Source organism: Anabas testudineus, chromosome 18, assembly GCF_900324465.2.
Source record: "Anabas testudineus chromosome 18, fAnaTes1.2, whole genome shotgun sequence".
Lineage (NCBI taxonomy): Eukaryota > Metazoa > Chordata > Actinopteri > Anabantiformes > Anabantidae > Anabas > Anabas testudineus.
Window position 1 is genome coordinate 21,576,496 of NC_046627.1, and position 18,290 is coordinate 21,594,785.

General features: G+C 39.8%; 1 protein-coding gene across 1 annotated transcript; it reads left to right on the top strand.

Moving 5' to 3' along the window:
• The first annotated feature begins 1,277 nt into the window (after positions 1 to 1,277).
• On the top strand, positions 1,278 to 17,772 carry LOC113157782. Its single transcript, XM_026353407.1, has 12 exons — positions 1,278 to 1,553; positions 2,322 to 2,452; positions 2,598 to 3,711; positions 4,160 to 5,227; positions 5,694 to 6,263; positions 6,876 to 7,015; positions 7,230 to 9,156; positions 14,339 to 14,448; positions 14,881 to 15,117; positions 15,258 to 15,482; positions 15,716 to 15,770; positions 16,087 to 17,772. The coding sequence occupies exons 1-12, from the start codon at positions 1,376 to 1,378 to the stop codon at positions 17,166 to 17,168; spliced, it is 6,837 nt and encodes a 2,278-aa protein (XP_026209192.1). The 5' UTR covers positions 1,278 to 1,375; the 3' UTR covers positions 17,169 to 17,772.
• Positions 17,773 to 18,290: the final 518 nt, after the last annotated feature.

The window sequence follows — 18,290 nt, forward strand, 5'->3', positions numbered from 1 at the left end:
ATTTTGATTTTAAAAAGCTGCTCAGGAAAAGGTGGCCCTCTCAGGAAATGACAGTGTAACTTTAAACCATTCTGTATCAGCCACGCAGTAGTTTCAGTTGTGCACTGTGTTACTTTTGTCTGACTACCACTGAAACTTACATGTATTACTTACATAACGAATTTACATTTACAATAGTTAGTGTGAGAAGATGTTTGTCTATTTAAATAAGCTACACAGTGTAAGGAGTTGTACAGTAAGTAGTAGACAGTGTGTCAGAGGGCAGGAACTGCTACACTTCAGTAGATACTGATTTGTGTCAGGCACACTGAGTGCCTTACACCACAGAGAGGTCAAAGTGAGGTGCAGCTCAGCCAACGTGCATCTGAAAGTTAGGAGATGACTGTAGAAAGGAGTGTATGCAACATTAGCAGAGTTGACTCATTCGCAAGTTTAAAGCTACAGAGGATGTGTTTTTACAGTGCTGCAGAAAATCCCACATTCATGAAAGCAATACTGTTCCATTTTTGTGGAACCAGTAGAGAGGTGTTACTGATTAACTACCTAAGCGTCAGCATTAGTCACACATCAAACAGCCGGGTGCGGTTCAGTAAGAATTTACCTTGACACACACGGACATCTTTGAATAACAGGTTAGCATCACCGTAAAAGACAGACGAAGAGAGCTGAAATGTCTCCACACCATTCCTACTGAAGATGTGAAATATTCTGTAACATGACTCATTAGATGCCACAATGTGTGTCATATATTACAGAGATGGTTTATTTCTTTACACGGTTAGTGAGGTCAGTTTTTAGTTAGCTGCCTTTATTTTCCTTAGTGCATCTTTGTTGAATGTTTTGTCACTTTAGATAAAGCAGCAACAAAATGAATGAGATCAGTTGAAACATGAAATAACTTTGACTGACTGAATGTTTCACAGTTAAGTTTGAACTGTGAACAAAGCTGAAGTCTACTGTTCTGTTTTGAATCCTGAAGATCCCAGGCTTTCTTCAGCAGTTTATAAAACATCCATCATTTTGTTTTATTTATTAATTTGATGAAACTTTAAAAGAGTTGCTTGTAATCATACTTCATACCATGGAACTCCTCCCAGCTCCTACTATATTTCAAATCATTATTAATATTAATATTATTATTAATATTATCATTAGTAGCAGTAGTTGTAGCAGTAGTGTTGTATATTTAGGGTACAAAGAGACTCTAAAACAGAGATTTGCAAACACGCCTCACAGCACTGTGGGGTTCTTCCCTGTGAACCAAAGGGAAGTTTGTTTTTTGGACAGAAAGTGAAACCATCCGGTTCCTTTATCTTTCGGAAGTAGGGAAAAGTCCTGCGCTCTGCAAATCTGAACACATACAAAATACTTGAGGATGATGGAGGATAACTACCGATTTCCCGTTTACTTTGAGTGTCACCGTCTGCTCGAGGAGCAGAAGAGGAAAGTTGAAAACTATTTCTGCATCCGGCGCAAGTCAAGCGGAGGAGAGTGTGGACCACTGAGGAGTGTGACTGACCACATCTACTGTATTGCTTTCAGACATCAGGAAGGTAAGTTACACCATGATGCATCAGGTGGCAACTAAACGTCCAGTAGGTCCTACTGATGGTTTAAAACGACGCTGATGGTCACAGCGAGGACCTGTTGAACTGCAGACTACAGATGCGAATCGCTCCTCGCTCCCTCTAGAGCTTCTTCCGCCGCTTAAACCAGAACCAATGTAATGACCCCCACGTTTTTACAGCACTTGTTCCCAAATCCATCATCTGCATCGTGCATTTGTGAGTGAACGGCTTTCTTTATAAACCAGAAAAGGGTTTTCTCTCTTTTAATATCTGGAATTGACCATCGTGATCCGTTTTCTTTATATAACGTGAACTTCCTGGAAAACATCCTGGTTCCATTGTTAAAGTTACTGCGACACACTTTTAAATATACACCTAACATGCAATGATATTTCATTTATCATGTTGTCTGCTTTTCCAAACAGCTTTTGTTCAACATCATACTCATATGTTCTTATGAATATTACACACATTAGCATAATAAATGAATTATGCCATGGAGAAGGGAAAACTAACTTGTCAGGTGAAAGATAAGATATAGAAGATATCTGTAGTGGGGTAAAAGTAAGGTTATATGGAAGTACAAGTACCTGAAAGTACTTGAGTAAATATATCTAAAGTGCTAAATCATTGCAGTAGTAGGTGAAGTCGAAAGAGCTGCTGAGAATCTCATTTATTGAAAAGCCTGTTTATTAAGAGCAGTTACCCCCCAATTAAATCTAACCTTATCACATGACATTATTTCTGTCCTAGACCAGCAAAGAGTCCTGCAGAAATCTAATCATGTTGTGGAGCTTGCAGAAGGTCCTCTTGTCTTCACCGTTCGAGCGCCTCAGACCTCCACCTCCTCTAACCAGGCGTTTGCAGCTTCCGCACAGGTCGATGTAGGAATCAGATATTTACAAGATATTTACATTTTTTTAATTCCTTATTTATTTTCCTCATGTATATTTATATTTATAATAATATATTTATATTTGTTGTAGTAATTCAACTGCCCAATAATTTGTGTAATGTTTTTCTCTGCAGTCTGTTTCTGCAACTCCTCCGACAAAAGATGAAGAATATGAATTGAGACCTGATGATTTCCTCCTTCGTTACCTAATCGAATCTCCTCAGGCCTGGAACGATCTACAGAGAGAGCTCACTACTGTGGCCTGTTGTGCTGAGATTGATCCAGAACAATGGAGGGTGTTAGTCAGATTTTTAGCTCAACCTGGTGCTGTAAATGAAGTTGGAAGTTGGAAATGTGAGGTAGACAAAGTGTTTGATGGCTACATGTGTCACTATGAGGTGGACCATCACAAAGCCAAAGCTTTGTTTCAGTCCTTCTCTCATCAGACCACAGATGAGGTGAAGGTGTACAGTGAGGGTGGGATGGCTGTTGTTGTTGGGAAACGTCCTCAAGTGAACGCCCGGTTGAGGGATTTAGAGGACCTGACTGTTAGGCCCCGAGGGTCAGGTTTAAGACAGAGGCAGACCAGTGTTCGTCGGCTAGGGGAGGCAAAACTTCGCCTCCTCTGGAAAGAGATCAATCACAGTTTGGGACGAGATTTTCCTGGAGTGAAAGTCTCTCAGGGGGACGCAGGTCAGCTAGTTTTGGAAGGTCATGTGAAGGAGATTCTTGGAGCTTTAGACTGCATCTCTGATCAAGAGAATTTAGTTTTAGAGAGAACAGTGTCTGATATGAGCCCACATCTTTTGGCCTTCCTAAGGAAGGTTTACGGAGGTCCAGGGGTGCTACGTGAACTTTTAGGGTTTGGTGACGAGGTGGAAATAGAGTTACGAGACACAGAGTTACGTTTCTTCTCTCTCTCTGCTGATAAACTGGATGATGCAGAAGCGGCTCTGCATAATGAGTTTAATGAAGTTAAAATAATCCTTCCTGACTGCTTTGCTGTAAGACACAAGCTTCAGGAAATGGTTATCTCCAAGACAAATAGCATGAATCAAGTTCAACATAGGGCTCAGGTTGTGTTTGTCTCAGACAGCACAATCCGCTTACTGGGCCACAAAAAAGAGGTTGAAGAGCTGAGTGAAACTGTCACACAGGTTGTGTTGAGTGCGTCTGTTGCACAAAGTTCATTGCACTCCCAGGCAAGTTTGCAACATGAAGAATTCACAGAAGATGCTCTCAACCAGGGTGAGTTTCCATACGTTTGCATAAGTACATTTCTATATAGTACTGTTAATGATGCATTTGCTGTTTATTTTCCAATTTTGTATTTGTCACTTAAAAATATTTAATTCCGCTGTATTGGAATGAAATGTAAATTGTCTTGCTTGTAGAAACAGAACTTTGTTTTAATGGAACAAGTTGGTTTATTTGTTCATTGTTATAAAATCAATGTTGTATTTTAATGACTAATGCAATAGACAAATATGTAAAAATGAGACTTACTTTAAAAAATTGAACTTTACTTCAATTCCAAAACATGTTACTATCATTGTATTCCTCTGCGACATTTTAGCATGATCAGATCGTGTTGTGTACTGTTATTGTTTTCTTAAAATGTATGAGTACTTGTCTTCAAAAGCATACAAAAAAACATAAAACTAAAATATTTATCATGGTATTTATCTATTTCTAGTGTCATCTTCAAAGAGGATTGTGCTTCTAGGAAAAACTGGAGCTGGGAAAAGCAACCTAGCTAACACCATATTTAGAGAGGAAGTGTTCACCACAAATCATTCTGCCAACTCTGAAACAAGAGAGTGTCAAGCAGAAACCAGACTTGTTAATGACAGAAGCATCACTCTGATAGACACTCCTGGTTTATTTGATGTTAAAAGATCTGAGAAGAAGGTGAAACGTGAGATTGTGAGGTGTATCACAGAGTGCGCTCCTGGGCCTCATGTCTTTCTCATTGTCCTTAAAGTGGAGAAATTCACAGAGCAGGAGAATGATGTGGTCACTAAAATATGTGACTATTTTTCAGAAGATGCTCTGAAATATGCTGTCATTGTCTTCACTCATGGAGATCAGCTGCCTACAGGGATGACAATTGAGGAGTTTGTCCGGCAGAATAAGAATCTGAGCAATCTTGTGGAGAAGTGTGGCGGCCGGTGCCACGTCTTAGATAATAAATACTGGAAGAACAAACAGCAGAACGACTACAGGAGCAACCAGCTCCAGGTAGAGGAGCTACTCAACACCATAGACAAGATGGTGATGGAAAACAATGGAGGCTACTACACCAATGAGATGCTGCAAATGGTAATGGAAGAAATAAAGAAGGAGGAAGAAAAGCTGTCGTCAGGAAACATGTCGAGTGAAGAGATCAGAAAACACGCTAAAACTAGTGTGTTTCATTCTTTTTTAGTCCAGATGACTGGAATAGGAACAGGGGTGCTGTTAGGAGCTTTTTGTGGAGTGGAAGTGATGATTAGATCAGTTATTGCAGCTGCGGAAAAGCTATTAACACAATTATCAATTACAGATGTGAAAACGTGCATTGTCCCAGTAAAATCAGCAGCATCACCAGAATTAGCAATAGCTGCTGGAGTGTTGGCAGGTGTCACGACTACAGCTGCGGCTGTTACTGGAGGAGTAATAGGTGGTAATATTGGACACAAAGCAGCCCAGGAAGCAGAAACAGTGCGGGAGGCAGCATCAAAGGCATATAAGGCTGTCATGGAGAAGAGAAATGCTATGTTAAGCTGAACTACAAATTATGTTTAGTCACAGAGAGAAACAACAAAATATTACTACCACATGTTATTAAGTTCAGATTATAGAGTTACCTAGTTACTCATATAGTAGATACTGAGCAACATTATCATTAGGAGGAATTTTTCTGTATCTTAATATTTTCTATATCTATAGTATTTTTTCAGCATTTACTTTGTTTTTCGCCCTATTTTGGTCTCCACCAATCCTGAATGGAACTACATGCTCTTTCAGTGCAGGTTCTCCATCAAGTTGCTAACTTTATTTGTGAGGTGGCACTGAGCAGGTAGTATACAATTGATTATTTGCAAGTCTTTGTTAAAACAACAGCCTGTTGAAGATAGAAACAAGTTTAATTCAATTCAAAAGAATTTAATATGAGTTTATAGAGTTGATGGCTCCGTGAACCTAATTTAATTAAATAAGCTACACAGTATAAGGACTTCTACAATAAATATACAGGGCGGTGTCTCAAAAAAAACAAAAACATCATGAGCTCTTATTTTCTGAAGCTTTCAGATGTTTATCATCTTTTGTTAGCATGTTCTGTGAGTTGATGAAGTCTATTAACTATCACTTCATTCTTATTAGACACACTTGGAGACACACTGGCATATTTTCATTTTTGCTGAGTGATTTCAGACACATCCACTTTCTCTTCCCTCTGGGTTACCACCAACAAAGGACTGTTGTTACTGGCATTTCGATTTTCCAACTGGTTGGACTTGTTTTGGACTTTTTTTTATCACAGAAAACAAAAGCAGCTAGTTCACTCTGTCAGCTGAACGAAACTTACACAAGACACGCACCCTTCTTCAAATTGGACAGAGGTACCTTTCATGGGATAATAATGGAGGATCCCTACCTATTTCCCGTTTACTTTGAGTGTCACCATCTGCTCGAGGAACAGAAGAAGAAAGTGGAAAACTATTTCTGTATTCGGCGCAAGTCAAGCGGAGGAGAGTGTGGACCACTGAGGAGTGTGACTGATCATATCTACTGTATTGCTTTCAGACATCAGGAAGGTAGATCATAAGACATCGTGCATCAATTGTCATTTAGTAATGATTTTATGCTGTTGATTGTGCGTTAACTATGCGTGACGAACACAGTCACGCATAAACATTAGGAACACCTTTTTCATGTTAAGTTGTAATGTGTCATGTAAGTTGCTTTGTTGAATAAACAACTTCTTGATTATATTCTATGTGGTAAAACTTCTATTTCCTAATTGCTTTGTTGAGATGATTGAAAACCTAATTATGATAAAGTAGTTGTATTTTCTCACGACATTGTATATCACAGTTAATAAACATCAGGGTAAATCAGCTTAGTGAAATGATTTTCACTGTCGAAGGGATCTATAAAACTAAATGAGCCTAAATCCTCAAGTTACAATTTTACAATTTTTCTTAAAAAGACGTTAACAGTAACAGCAATACTCTATGAAACACAGAGGAACAATATTGTATCTGTTGTATTTAGCCAGGAGTAAGAGAATGAGGGAATGCAAAAGATTAAGGCCAAATAAACCAGTCCACTGGTAAGTGAAAGTAAGAGAGAGACTGAGAATCTCCTTTAATAATTGTTCCCTTATTAAATACTCATGATACCTAATGAAAGCATTTCTTTCATAGACCAGCAAAGAGTTCTGCAGAAGTCTGAGCATGTGGTGGTGCTTGCAGAAGGTTCTCTGGTGTTCACTGTTCGAGACAGCGTGCAGCCTCACACCTCCTCCACCATCACTCCAAGCCGGGATATTGTGGCTCCAGCACAGGTGAGAAACCAAAAACCATTTTGTAAACGTTGAAGTCATCCAAAACACAGAAAAATCTATTTAACTTTAATCAATCTTCAATTTAGTACCTCATTGCATGTAAAGCTGTCTGCTGCATATAAACACTGGATACCTAATTCATTATTTCATGTATATTTATATTTGTTGTAGTAATTCAACTGCTCAATATTTTGTGTAATGTTTTTCTCTGCAGTCTGTTTCTGCAACTCCTCCAACAAAAGATGAAGAATATGAATTGAGACCTGATGATTTCCTCCTTCGTTACCTAATCGAATCTCCTCAGGCCTGGAACGATCTACAGAGAGAGCTCACTACTGTGGCCTGTTGTGCTGAGATTCAACCAGAAGAAGGGAGGGTGTTAGTCAGATGTTTAGCTCAACCTGGTGCTGTAAATGAAGTTGGAAGTTGGAAATTTGAGGTAGACAGAGTGTTTGATGGCTACATGTGTCACTATGAGGTGGACCATCACAAAGCCAAAGCTTTGTTTCAGTCCTTCTCTCATCAGACCACAGATGAGGTGAAGGTGTACAGTGCGGGTGGGATGGCTGTTGTTGTTGGGAAACGTCCTCAGGTGCACGCCCGTTTGATGGATTTAGAGATGTCAGCTGTTAAACACAGAGGGTCCCTAAGTGAGAAACAAACCAGCGTTCGTCGGGTAGGTGAGGGAAAACTTCGCCTCCTCTGGAAAGAGATCAATCACAGTTTGGGACGAGATTTTCCTGGAGTGAAAGTCTCTCAGGGGGACGCAGGTCAGCTAGTTTTGGAAGGTCATGTGAAGGAGATTCTTGGAGCTTTAGACTGCATCTCTGATCAAGAGAATTTAGTTTTAGAGAGAACAGTGTCTGATATGAGCCCACATCTTTTGGCCTTCCTAAGGAAGGTTTACGGAGGTCCAGGGGTGTTACGGGAACTTTTAGGGTTTGGTGACGAGGTGGAAATAGAGTTACGAGACACAGAGTTACGTTTCTTCTCCCTCTCTGCTGATAAACTGGATGATGCAGAAGCGGCTCTGCATAATGAGTTTAATGAAGTCAAAATAATCCTTCCTGACTGCTTTGCTGTAAGACACAAGCTTCAGGAAATGGTCATCTCCAAGACAAATAGCATGAATCAAGTTCAACATAGGGCTCAGGTTGTGTTTGTCTCAGATAGTGCAGTGTGCTTACTGGGCCACAAAAAGGAGGTTGAAGAGCTGAGTGAAACTGTCACACAATTTGTTTTGAGTGAGTCCGTTGTGCAAAGTTCATTCCATCTCCCTTTCCCAGTTTATGCTGAAGAGTTACCAGAATTGCTCCAGCTGTATGGTTTTGACTATTCAGGGATTACGTTCCATCCTTTAACCTCCCAATCTGACTTCATTGTGGTGCTGGAAGGTCCCTCCAGCAAAGTGACTGAGGTCAAGAACAGGCTGGGTCAGTTTCTTCACCGCCTTATTCAGAAAAACCTTTTTGAGGCAGTAGATTATTCTACTCATAACAATAATAATTTCTCAAGTGTTGACAGTTCTCAGCATTTGGCATCCTTGAGTTTGAGTGAAGGAAACACAGTAGTTGCCAGCTACAGTCTTTGCGATGGACTCCAGGTGCTGGTGTCTCAGGGTGACATCACCAAACAGGAAGCTGATGCACTGGTCAATGCCGCCAATGAGGATCTGGACCATGGTGGAGGTGTAGCTGCTGCACTGAGTAAAGCAGGTGGTCCTGAAGTACAAAAGGAGAGCAAAGCCTTAGTAAAGCAGACTGGAAAGATTGCTACAGGTGATGTGGTAGTGACCACAGGGGGGAAACTAAAATGCAAGATACTGCTGCATGCTGTTGGGCCCATACGTGGAAAAGCAGGCGGCAGAGAACGGTTCTTGCTGGAAAAAACTGTCACGTCTGCTCTGAATTTAGCAGAAGTGATGGAGTTCAAGTCTATAGCTATTCCCTGTATCAGCTCAGGTTCGTTTGGTGTTCCTGTCCCTGTCTGCTCTGAGGCTATTGTAACTGCTGTAAAGGAGTTTGGTAGTCAGGGAGGGCGAAGTCTGAACACAATCATCCTGATTGATAACAGAGAAGAGGTGGTGAGGGCCATGCAGGAAGCATGTGACAGACTCCTTCAACAGATGAGCACTGAAAACAGTACACCATCCCCTCAAGGAACCACTGAGAACCAGCAGGTGAGAGATATACATTTTTAGAAATCTGATTAAATAAGATGATTTTATAACATGTCTGCAGTAAAAACAGCCTACAGCAATATACCAGCAACAGTAAAAAATAAATCCAAATAGTTTCAGTATTTGACTAGTTGATCTATTCGTTTGATTTAATTTCACACTACAGCAACAATATTGGAGTGTCATATATTTTTATACAAAATTAAGTCTAAATAAGATAAAAAAAATAACACTTTTTTTCTGTGACTTTATCAAACTCATTATTTTCTTCTCTCAGCAGGACACAGAAGGATTCACAGACCAAGGTGGGCGTAAAAACACAGATTTTTCCACCCATTGTTCATCCATCTTTAAAAGAATGTGAACACACAAGGAATATAAATATTTATCATGGTTTTTATGTGTTTCTAGTGTCATCTTCAAAGAGGATTGTGCTTCTGGGAAAAACTGGAGCTGGGAAAAGCAACCTAGCTAACACCATATTTAGAGAGGAAGTGTTCACCACAAACCATTCTGCCAACTCTGGAACAAGAGAGTGTCAAGCAGAAACCAGACTTGTTAATGACAGAAGCATCACTCTGATAGACACTCCTGGTTTATTTGATGTTGAAAGATCTGAGGAGGAGATGAAGCCTGAAATAGTGAGGTGTATCACAGAGTGCGCTCCTGGGCCTCATGTCTTTCTCATTGTCCTTAAAGTGGAGAAATTCACAGAGCACGAGAATGCTGTGGTCACTAAAATATGTGACTATTTCTCAGAAGATGCTCTGAAATATGCTGTCATTGTCTTCACTCATGGAGATCAGCTGCCTACAGGGATGACAATTGAGGAGTTTGTCCGACAGAATAAGAATCTGCGCGATCTTGTCGAGAAGTGTGGCGGCCGGTGCCACATTTTAGATAATAAATACTGGAAGAACAAACAGCAGAACGACTACAGGAGCAACCAGTTCCAGGTGGAGGAGCTACTCAACACCATAGACAAGATGGTGATGGAAAACAATGGAGGCTACTACACCAATGAGATGCTGCAAATGGTAATGGAAGAAATAAAGAAGGAGGAAGAAAAGCTGTCGTCAGGAAACATGTCGAGTGAAGAGATCAGAAAACAGGCTAGAACTAGTGTGTTTAATACCTTTATGATCCAGCTGACTGGAATTGGAACAGGGGTGCTGTTAGGAGCCTTCTTTGGAGTGGAAGTGATGATTAGATCAGTTATTGCAGCTGCGAAAAAACCTGTAGTAATGAGCTGTATGAAAAATGCTTCTCAAGCAGGGATAGTAACACTAACAGCACAACAGACAGCATTAGCTTGTGGAGCTGTGGCTGGCGCTACTGCTTTAGCAGGTGGAGTAATGGGTGGTGCAATCGGACATGAAGCAGCTGAGGGAGCAGAAACAATACAGGAGGCAGCAGCGAGGGCGTCTAAGGCTGTCATGGACAAAAGAAATGCTGCTTTAGGTCACATAAACTGATTCTTTTGACCATGTAAGGTTGTAGAACAACCATATAACATAGTTTATTAGATCTTGTGACTTCTCGACTGGGTGTTGACACAGTTAACAGTTACCTTTTTAGTCATGTAATACTTACTGACCCACATTAGCAAATATTCCTACAACATTTGCACTCTTTTTTTAACTTTGTTTTTGTCTCCACTAACTCTGGAGGGACATATCAGCTTCTTACCTCATAAATGTTCGCTTATGTTGCAAACAGTCTGCTAACATACAGTCAGATAATCAGATTTTACCAAGATGGCCTGAAACCAAACCAACACACAATGAAGATGAAAGGAAAGCTCCACACACCTGAAGGGAACAGTGCACTTTTACTATAAGAAACAGCTTCTCTGTCACACACTCTCACTTGATTTGTTGTTCATAAAGCCTGCTTAGTGTAGCTTTATGTGTAGGGAAGAACGTTTGGGCATGAGTACATGCAAAAACATGTGCTATAAATAACTCGTGCATTGCAAAGGTTCTGTGTTTTTATAGCAGGTTTGGCACAGGATGTCATAGCAGGGAAGGTAATGCTATCTGCCTCACGACTTAAAGTCTGTTTCCTTTTTTTAGGAACTGCTTTTGGATGACTGAAGCTAAACAAGGGCCACCAAGTCCTGATGGTTAGGAAGGAAGGGGTATTAGATGTTAAGAGATGTTCGTGCTCAATTAAAACTCTGATTTAGCTCTTAGACATTTACTCACATGGCTCTACTTAAAAAAAGAAGATATCCAAACATGCACTTTTTCTTTGATCTCAGAAACTCAATGAAGAAAGTTTCTGAAATGCTGTAAAACTCACAGATGTTGACTTCACCATGTAATGAAGACATCCAGCCTTATTCTGAAATGTGATTTTTATTGAATACATGTACTGTATGTTTCGTATTTCTGTTTTAGAGGGATTTGCTATAGACACCAGCAATAAAATGTGATTGTTGTTGACAGCACTTTCACACACATCTATTCCTTCTAAAATCCCATGGTACATGTATTTGTACCTCTGCTACAGTGACTTTAACTGACCACAAACATAAGTAACATCACAGCAGAGTCATATCTTTAAATGACTTTTAGCAGCACAAATTAAATAGCTTTGCTCTTTTACGTCCTATAAAAGATGCTAAACATGATTTGTTTGTCATAATAAGGTGATCCTTTTTGCATTTTGTGTAACCTTTTGACACAGACAGGAAGTTGCTGTATTTCCAGACAGGCAACATGTTATAACATCAGATCACTGGAATCATTTATTAAAAACGGAAACAGAAATCCTGTATTATTTATATCATGATCACATCCAACCTTTGATCATGTTCATATTTATTTATTCATGTGTAGATTTGCAGACAGGTAAAGTAAAATCCTCTTTGTGATGAATAAAGCTCTCATATGTTAAATGTTGCTCTTCTTTGAACGCTATTAAATAGTTAATAAAGATAAATATAATAAATGTGGACACGTCATGATGTCTCCCTTCAGTCTCCGTGGTGACGGGCTGTTTGTTGTCCTCTGACGTGTGAACACTAGGGGGCGCACTAACTTGTTGACTTAAAAAGGCGCACAGCTCCTTCTGGATCTACTGGTTGACACAGCAAGCAAACGCCACACAGTCACAGATATTCATGTTTCTGCAAGAGGACGATGGATGATGATCATCGATATCCAGTTTTCTTCGAGTGTCCCAGTCTAGACGGAAAACAGAGAAGGACAATAGAGACGTATTTTCATGTTCGACGCAAATCAGGTGGCGGTGACTGTGGACCACTGACGAGAGTGAGAGACAACGTCTACTGCATAGCTTTCAAACACCAAGAAGGTATTTATATTTATTACCATCATCATTATTCATGTAAACGTTCAGAGGGGTTATGATCCTCGGTCAAATCCCCGTGGATCATAACCAGCGCGTAAGTTTCAGTTTCCCAGGAAAATTAAACTCGCTGTGAAGTTACTTCACTGTTCCCAAGTGTTGGGAGTAGAAACTGAAGAGAAGTGGAGTCTATTTCCCCTTAGATATGTGTTTCCTCTCACTTTAATCTAAAGCCAAGCTCTAAACAGAACTAACTCCCCTTCCTCCCAAGTCTTAGGAAATAATAGCTTGGTAAGATCATTTAAAGTTATTAATCCCTAAAGGCAAACTCTGGTAGACTCATAGATAAAAACAGTAAAAGTAGTTAATAATTATCAGCTGCTATCTGCTGGGGTGTTGTAATGTAATTCCAGTATTCACTGTCTGTCAGCTGTTTGTCTGGAATGACAGAGGAAAATCAGCTGGAGTGTAAATAACATGGAGGCGTAAGAAGCACCACAGCAGGTTTCTGTGACTCATGTTAAAACTGTATGCCATGAACTGTAAGAGAGAGGGGTTGAAGCTGAAGGCAAAAATAGAAATACTGTTTATTATAGCACACTGGAAGAAATTAAATTAGAAGAAGTGGGAGGTAATATGTATAAATATATTATTATTATTATTATTATCTTTTTTATACAATTCTCCAACATGTCGGAAAAACAAGGGAAGATAATGTCATCCAAAAAAGCTTGTGTTTTCTTTGTAAATGACAACTGTTTATTATATAAAACACATAACATTTCTGTCAACCTGTAGATCAACATAGAGTCCTGCAGAGATCCGAGCACGAGCTTACAGATGTTTCTCTGGTCTTCACTGTCCGAAGCAGTTTTGAATCTCACACCGCCTCTTCCAGCACAGCCTCCCCTTCAAGCCTGGAGTTTTCCCAGGTTAGTACAGTCCTGTGATGTAGTTCAGGTCACAGCTTTACATCACAGCGTGTCATTGTATTACTACCAGGCCTCTCCTCCCCTAAAGTTATATATAAAAAATACAGAAAAACATTTTATGAACATATTTGTTAATAGTAGATACTCCTGCACAAACGTTCTCGTGCCTCAGTTCTGATAGCCCTCATATGAAAGGCAGGCAAACTTTTACAGTGATTTATATAAACTAGTTATAGTTATACAACATTATTCTGTTAAATAAACTTCTGTGTTGTCTTCTGTTGTGTTGCTAGATGTTACACTTCCTCTCTTCGCCCCTGTCTGTGGGTTTTGTTTTGTTTTGTTCAATGCTCACTCTCCTGCCACACCCACACCCTCCTCTTTCTCCACTCTCTGGACTCATTTCACCTGTGCGTCCCTGTTCTTTATAAGCCCCTCAGTCTTTCATTCAGTGCTGGTTTGTTGTCATACATGGTGTTCAGTTCTTGTTTGCTCTGTGTCCTCCACCACTCTGGTCAATTTTGTATGTTTGTTTGTTTGTCGGGAACCACTCTGGTTCTACAAAAGTCACGTATCAAGACAGAGGTGAAAAGGGCAGGTGTTTGAGTACCACCCAGGGTCTATCTGGGCACGTGTCTGATTGTTAAGGTTACCTTAACCTGGAGAGTAAACATGTATAGAAATCATAATGATGTATTTTTTGTTTGAATAATTTAGTTGTTATAATGCAGAAGCAAAAAAGCGGTCTGTTAACTGTCAATATTTTATTTATTTTCTTTTAACAGAGTCCACAGTGTGTTCCTACCTCAACTCCTCCACCAAAAGATGAAGAAATTGAAATGCTACCTGATCCTTACCCCCTTCGTTCCCCAATTGAATGGGCACCAATTGATCTAGACCTTCAGATGGGTGCTGCTGCCCAAGACACAGAAAAAGGAACCACTGCTGGAGCTCCTGAAGATGGTGTCCTTGTAGAGATCATTCAGGGAACTATTGAATCCCAGCAGGTTAGAAACGGTTTTCAAGATCTCAGGAAAAGAAACATTTAAAATGTATACACCTCCAGCACCAGTGTTTTTATTAATTATAGAAGTATAGAGATAAAGTTGACAATACCAGTACGATTAAATGCATAACAGTCAAAATGGAGTTTCAGACACTATATTGGTAACTGTCGATCACTCTTGAGCTCTAGGGAACATTTTTGTGTCTTTTACTCTATTGTGTGAAGACAGTGCACATGTCTGTCACCAAACAGCACACACACTCACACACTCACACAGTAGAAGAGACAAAAACCTGGGCTTCCCCAGGCATTGTTGATAAAAAAAAAAAGAGAGACTGAATGGGGGTATCTGTTTGGCCAGAAATCTGTTTTTCTGCTGGTTGTGTTTTGTTGTTTTTACACCTTCCAACCACACCTGTTGCTCTGCTCCAAGGTGGATGCTATCGTATCTCCTATGGTTGGCCATAATCCCTGCTCTACCCGTGTTGGAAACACTTTAAGTGAAATTGTTGGATCACAGCTCACTTCAGGGTTTAGAAAACAAGCAGAAGAAGGAACCATGCCTGGGGACTCAGTATTGGTGGATGGCGTGTCTGGACTTCCATCTAATGCTGTGTTCTTCCTCAACCTCATTCCCTGGGACGAAGACCAGGATGGAACATCAGTCCAGGTGAAATAGCAGTTTGTTTCCATTTGTGTCTTTTGTCTCTGTGTGAGAACACTTTCACAGGAGCTGTTTTCCAGTTTTCTGCAGCACAGTGAATTTTTTCCTTTGTCTAGCTCTGACAATCAAACACTTGCCTTTTCCAGGTTCTGAGACTTGGCATATTCAATGTGCTAACTTCTTGTGAGAATAGAGGCTTCAGATCTGTTGCTTTACCTGTACTCGGGACAGGCATTGCCCTAAAATTTCCTGATGTATTGGTAGCGAGGGTTCTACTGGAGGAAATTCGTGCGTTTGAACAGAGTCGAGTCAGCAGAACACCGTTCCTGATCCACATCACCATCCATCCCAATGACAAAGAGTCTAGTGAGGTAATAGAAACACACTGTATCAGAAACACAAACTATTCAGTGTGATACACTCTAGAGCAGAGGTGGGCATATCAAATCCTCATTACCACTGCCCTGTTTTTTAACTATCGCTGCCTAACCCAGTACTGATCACGCCAATCAGGACTGGTATTGCCTACACCTGCTCTATAGCAAGGCTTTCCAGCCCTGGTCCTCACCTAGGCTCACTGCTCTATACCTTCTTGTGTTTACAGGTTTTTAAGTTATTCCAGGAAGCTTTCACACAAGATGTTGACCAAACAAACTTTGGTGAGTCTACATATTACATAACACGTAGAAAAGTGCAATTCAGTCCAGTTTGTCTCGTCTTTGTTTTCTTTTTCTGGTAACTAATCCTACAGCAACATTGGAGAAAGACAGTAGAAATCAGAATTATTAGAATTGTCTTTAACATTTGCTGATTTATTTTTCCAGTGCTACAGAATGTACAGTACATAATCACAGTTTTACAAATAGATATATTACACTTTTTTAGTTTACTACTTTTCTTGCTGTTTGAAGCCATATTAACTGTTTGTGTTTCCCTTTGTGCGCCAACAAATATACTCTATCTTTTCTTTTCAAGGGTCAACTACAAAGAGGATCGTCCTGCTGGGAAAAACTGGAGCTGGGAAAAGCAGCCTTGCTAACACCCTATTTGGAGAGGATTTGTTTACTACAAACAATTCTCCCAACTCTGAAACAAAATACTGTCAAGCAGAAACCAGACTTGTTAATGACAGAAGCATCACTCTGATAGACACTCCTGGTTTATTTGATGTAGAAAGATCTGAGGAGGAGATGAAGCCTGAAATAGTGAGGTGTATCACAGAGTGCGCTCCTGGGCCCCATGTCTTTTTCATTGTCCTTAAAGTGGAGAAATTCACAGAGCACGAGAAGGCTGTGGTCACTAAAATATGTGACTATTTCTCAGAAGATGCTCTGAAATATGCTGTCATTGTCTTCACTCATGGTGAACAGCTTTCCGAAAGGATGACAATTAAGGAGTTTGTCCAACAGAATAAAAATCTGAGCGATCTTGTGGAGAAGTGTGGCGGCCGGTGCCACGTCTTTGATAATAAATACTGGAAGAACAAACAGCAGGACGACTACAGGAGCAACCAGTTCCAGGTGGAGGAGCTACTCAACACCATAAACATGATGGTGATGGAAAACAATGGAGGCTACTACACCAATGAGATGTTACAAGTGGCTGAGAAAGAAATAAGCAAGGAAGAAGAGCACTTAAAGCTGTCATCAGTAAACATGTCAAGTGAAGAGATAAGGCTAAAGGCTAAAAACACAGTATCTCAAAGGTTTTTAAACCAGCTGGCAGGAACTGCAACAGGAGTGTTATTGGGAGCTTTCTTTGGTGTGGCAGCAATGCTTAAATTAGCTCTAACAGCTGTGAGGAGCCCTGCAGAATTAATAAAATTAGTAAAAAACACTCCCCCAGTAGGAAAGTTAGCCATTGGAGCAGCAGCAGGAGGAGAAATAGTTGGAGTGTGTTTAGGAGTGGGTGCAGGAGCTTTAGCTGTAACTGGAGGAGTGATGGGTGGTATTATTGGACATGATGCAGCAGAGGGAGCAGAAACAATGAAGGAAGCAGTGGAGAAGGCAGCTAAAGCTGTCATAGACAAAGGAAAAGCCACATTGGAGTTGCAATAAGTAATCAGTAATCACCTTTCTTTGTCTCTGTTCCTTTTATACCAACTCTTTTTCTTTCTTTAACTTTTCCCTCTGTTCGGTGCTGAACAGGTAATTTACAGAGGGTTAATAAAAGTTTTTTGTTTGAGAAGAAGCCTGTGGCTAAGATCAATACTGAAAACAGACGAGGGGCCTCAAAACCCATCCAAAGGGGCAAAAAGGACTCTCATAAGACTTCTCAGAGCTGAAGCGACCCGATGGCACTCAGTCACTTTATCCATTGTTAATAAAGTTCTGAAGTGTAGTTTTCATTTAAGAACTACAGAATGACAACAAAATAAACTGTGACAATAGGGAGGAAAATCTTTGTTGTTGCTCATTTGAAAATCACTTGTAAATTTTGTAATGTTATAATTAGGTTTAGTAATGACATATGTATATAATAATATAAAACCTGGTTGTAGGCTGGTGAATGTGCTTCTGAGGACAGATGGCTTCAGTTGTTTGAATGTGGACTTTAAGTTATTGGATGATGATTCACTTTTTTCATATAAATATAAAGCTAGCATTTACTTGGTAATGATACATTTGTTTGTCAAAAATAAAAGCAGACAAATAAATAGTCTTGGATAAATAAATAAAAGTTTTCTTGTCTTTTTTGTTATACTACAGTAGTTTAGTTCCCCACCGTGGAGTTTCCATTCTCACAATGCATTTGGCAGCTCTGATCCAGAGGGACTTCCTAGTTTTAACCAATGAAACACGCAGCATTTTTTCACAGGGGTTCTCAGACCTGGTTTTCAATCAGTGGTACCCACAGAAAATTTTCATAGGGCTGGCCAGATGAAAATAACAATAATACAATTATGTTTAACTTAAGGTGTTATGCAATATTCAATACTCAAAATCTTAATCCTCAAGCACTGTAAAAATGTTTTTATTTAAAATTTGTAGATTAGTTTTTCCACTGTGGGGCTAATAAAAGTCCATCTCATCTTATTTTACAACAATACAATAAAATCTATTACATAGGGGAATTATACACTATAATACTACTTCTACAGTATATTAGAGTCATAACATAGAAAAGATATGCATTCTGATTAAATAATCTGCATGTTAAATGCAATCAACTTTTTCTGG

Coding starts and splice junctions, on each gene's coding strand:
- LOC113157782 (XM_026353407.1), top strand. CDS start 1,376: ATGATGGAGGATAACTACCGATTTCCCGTTTACTTTGAGTGTCACCGT. Junction 3,712..4,159: donor AGAAGATGCTCTCAACCAGG/GTGAGTTTCCAT, acceptor ATCTATTTCTAG/TGTCATCTTCAAAGAGGATT. Junction 14,449..14,880: donor GAACTATTGAATCCCAGCAG/GTTAGAAACGGT, acceptor CTCTGCTCCAAG/GTGGATGCTATCGTATCTCC.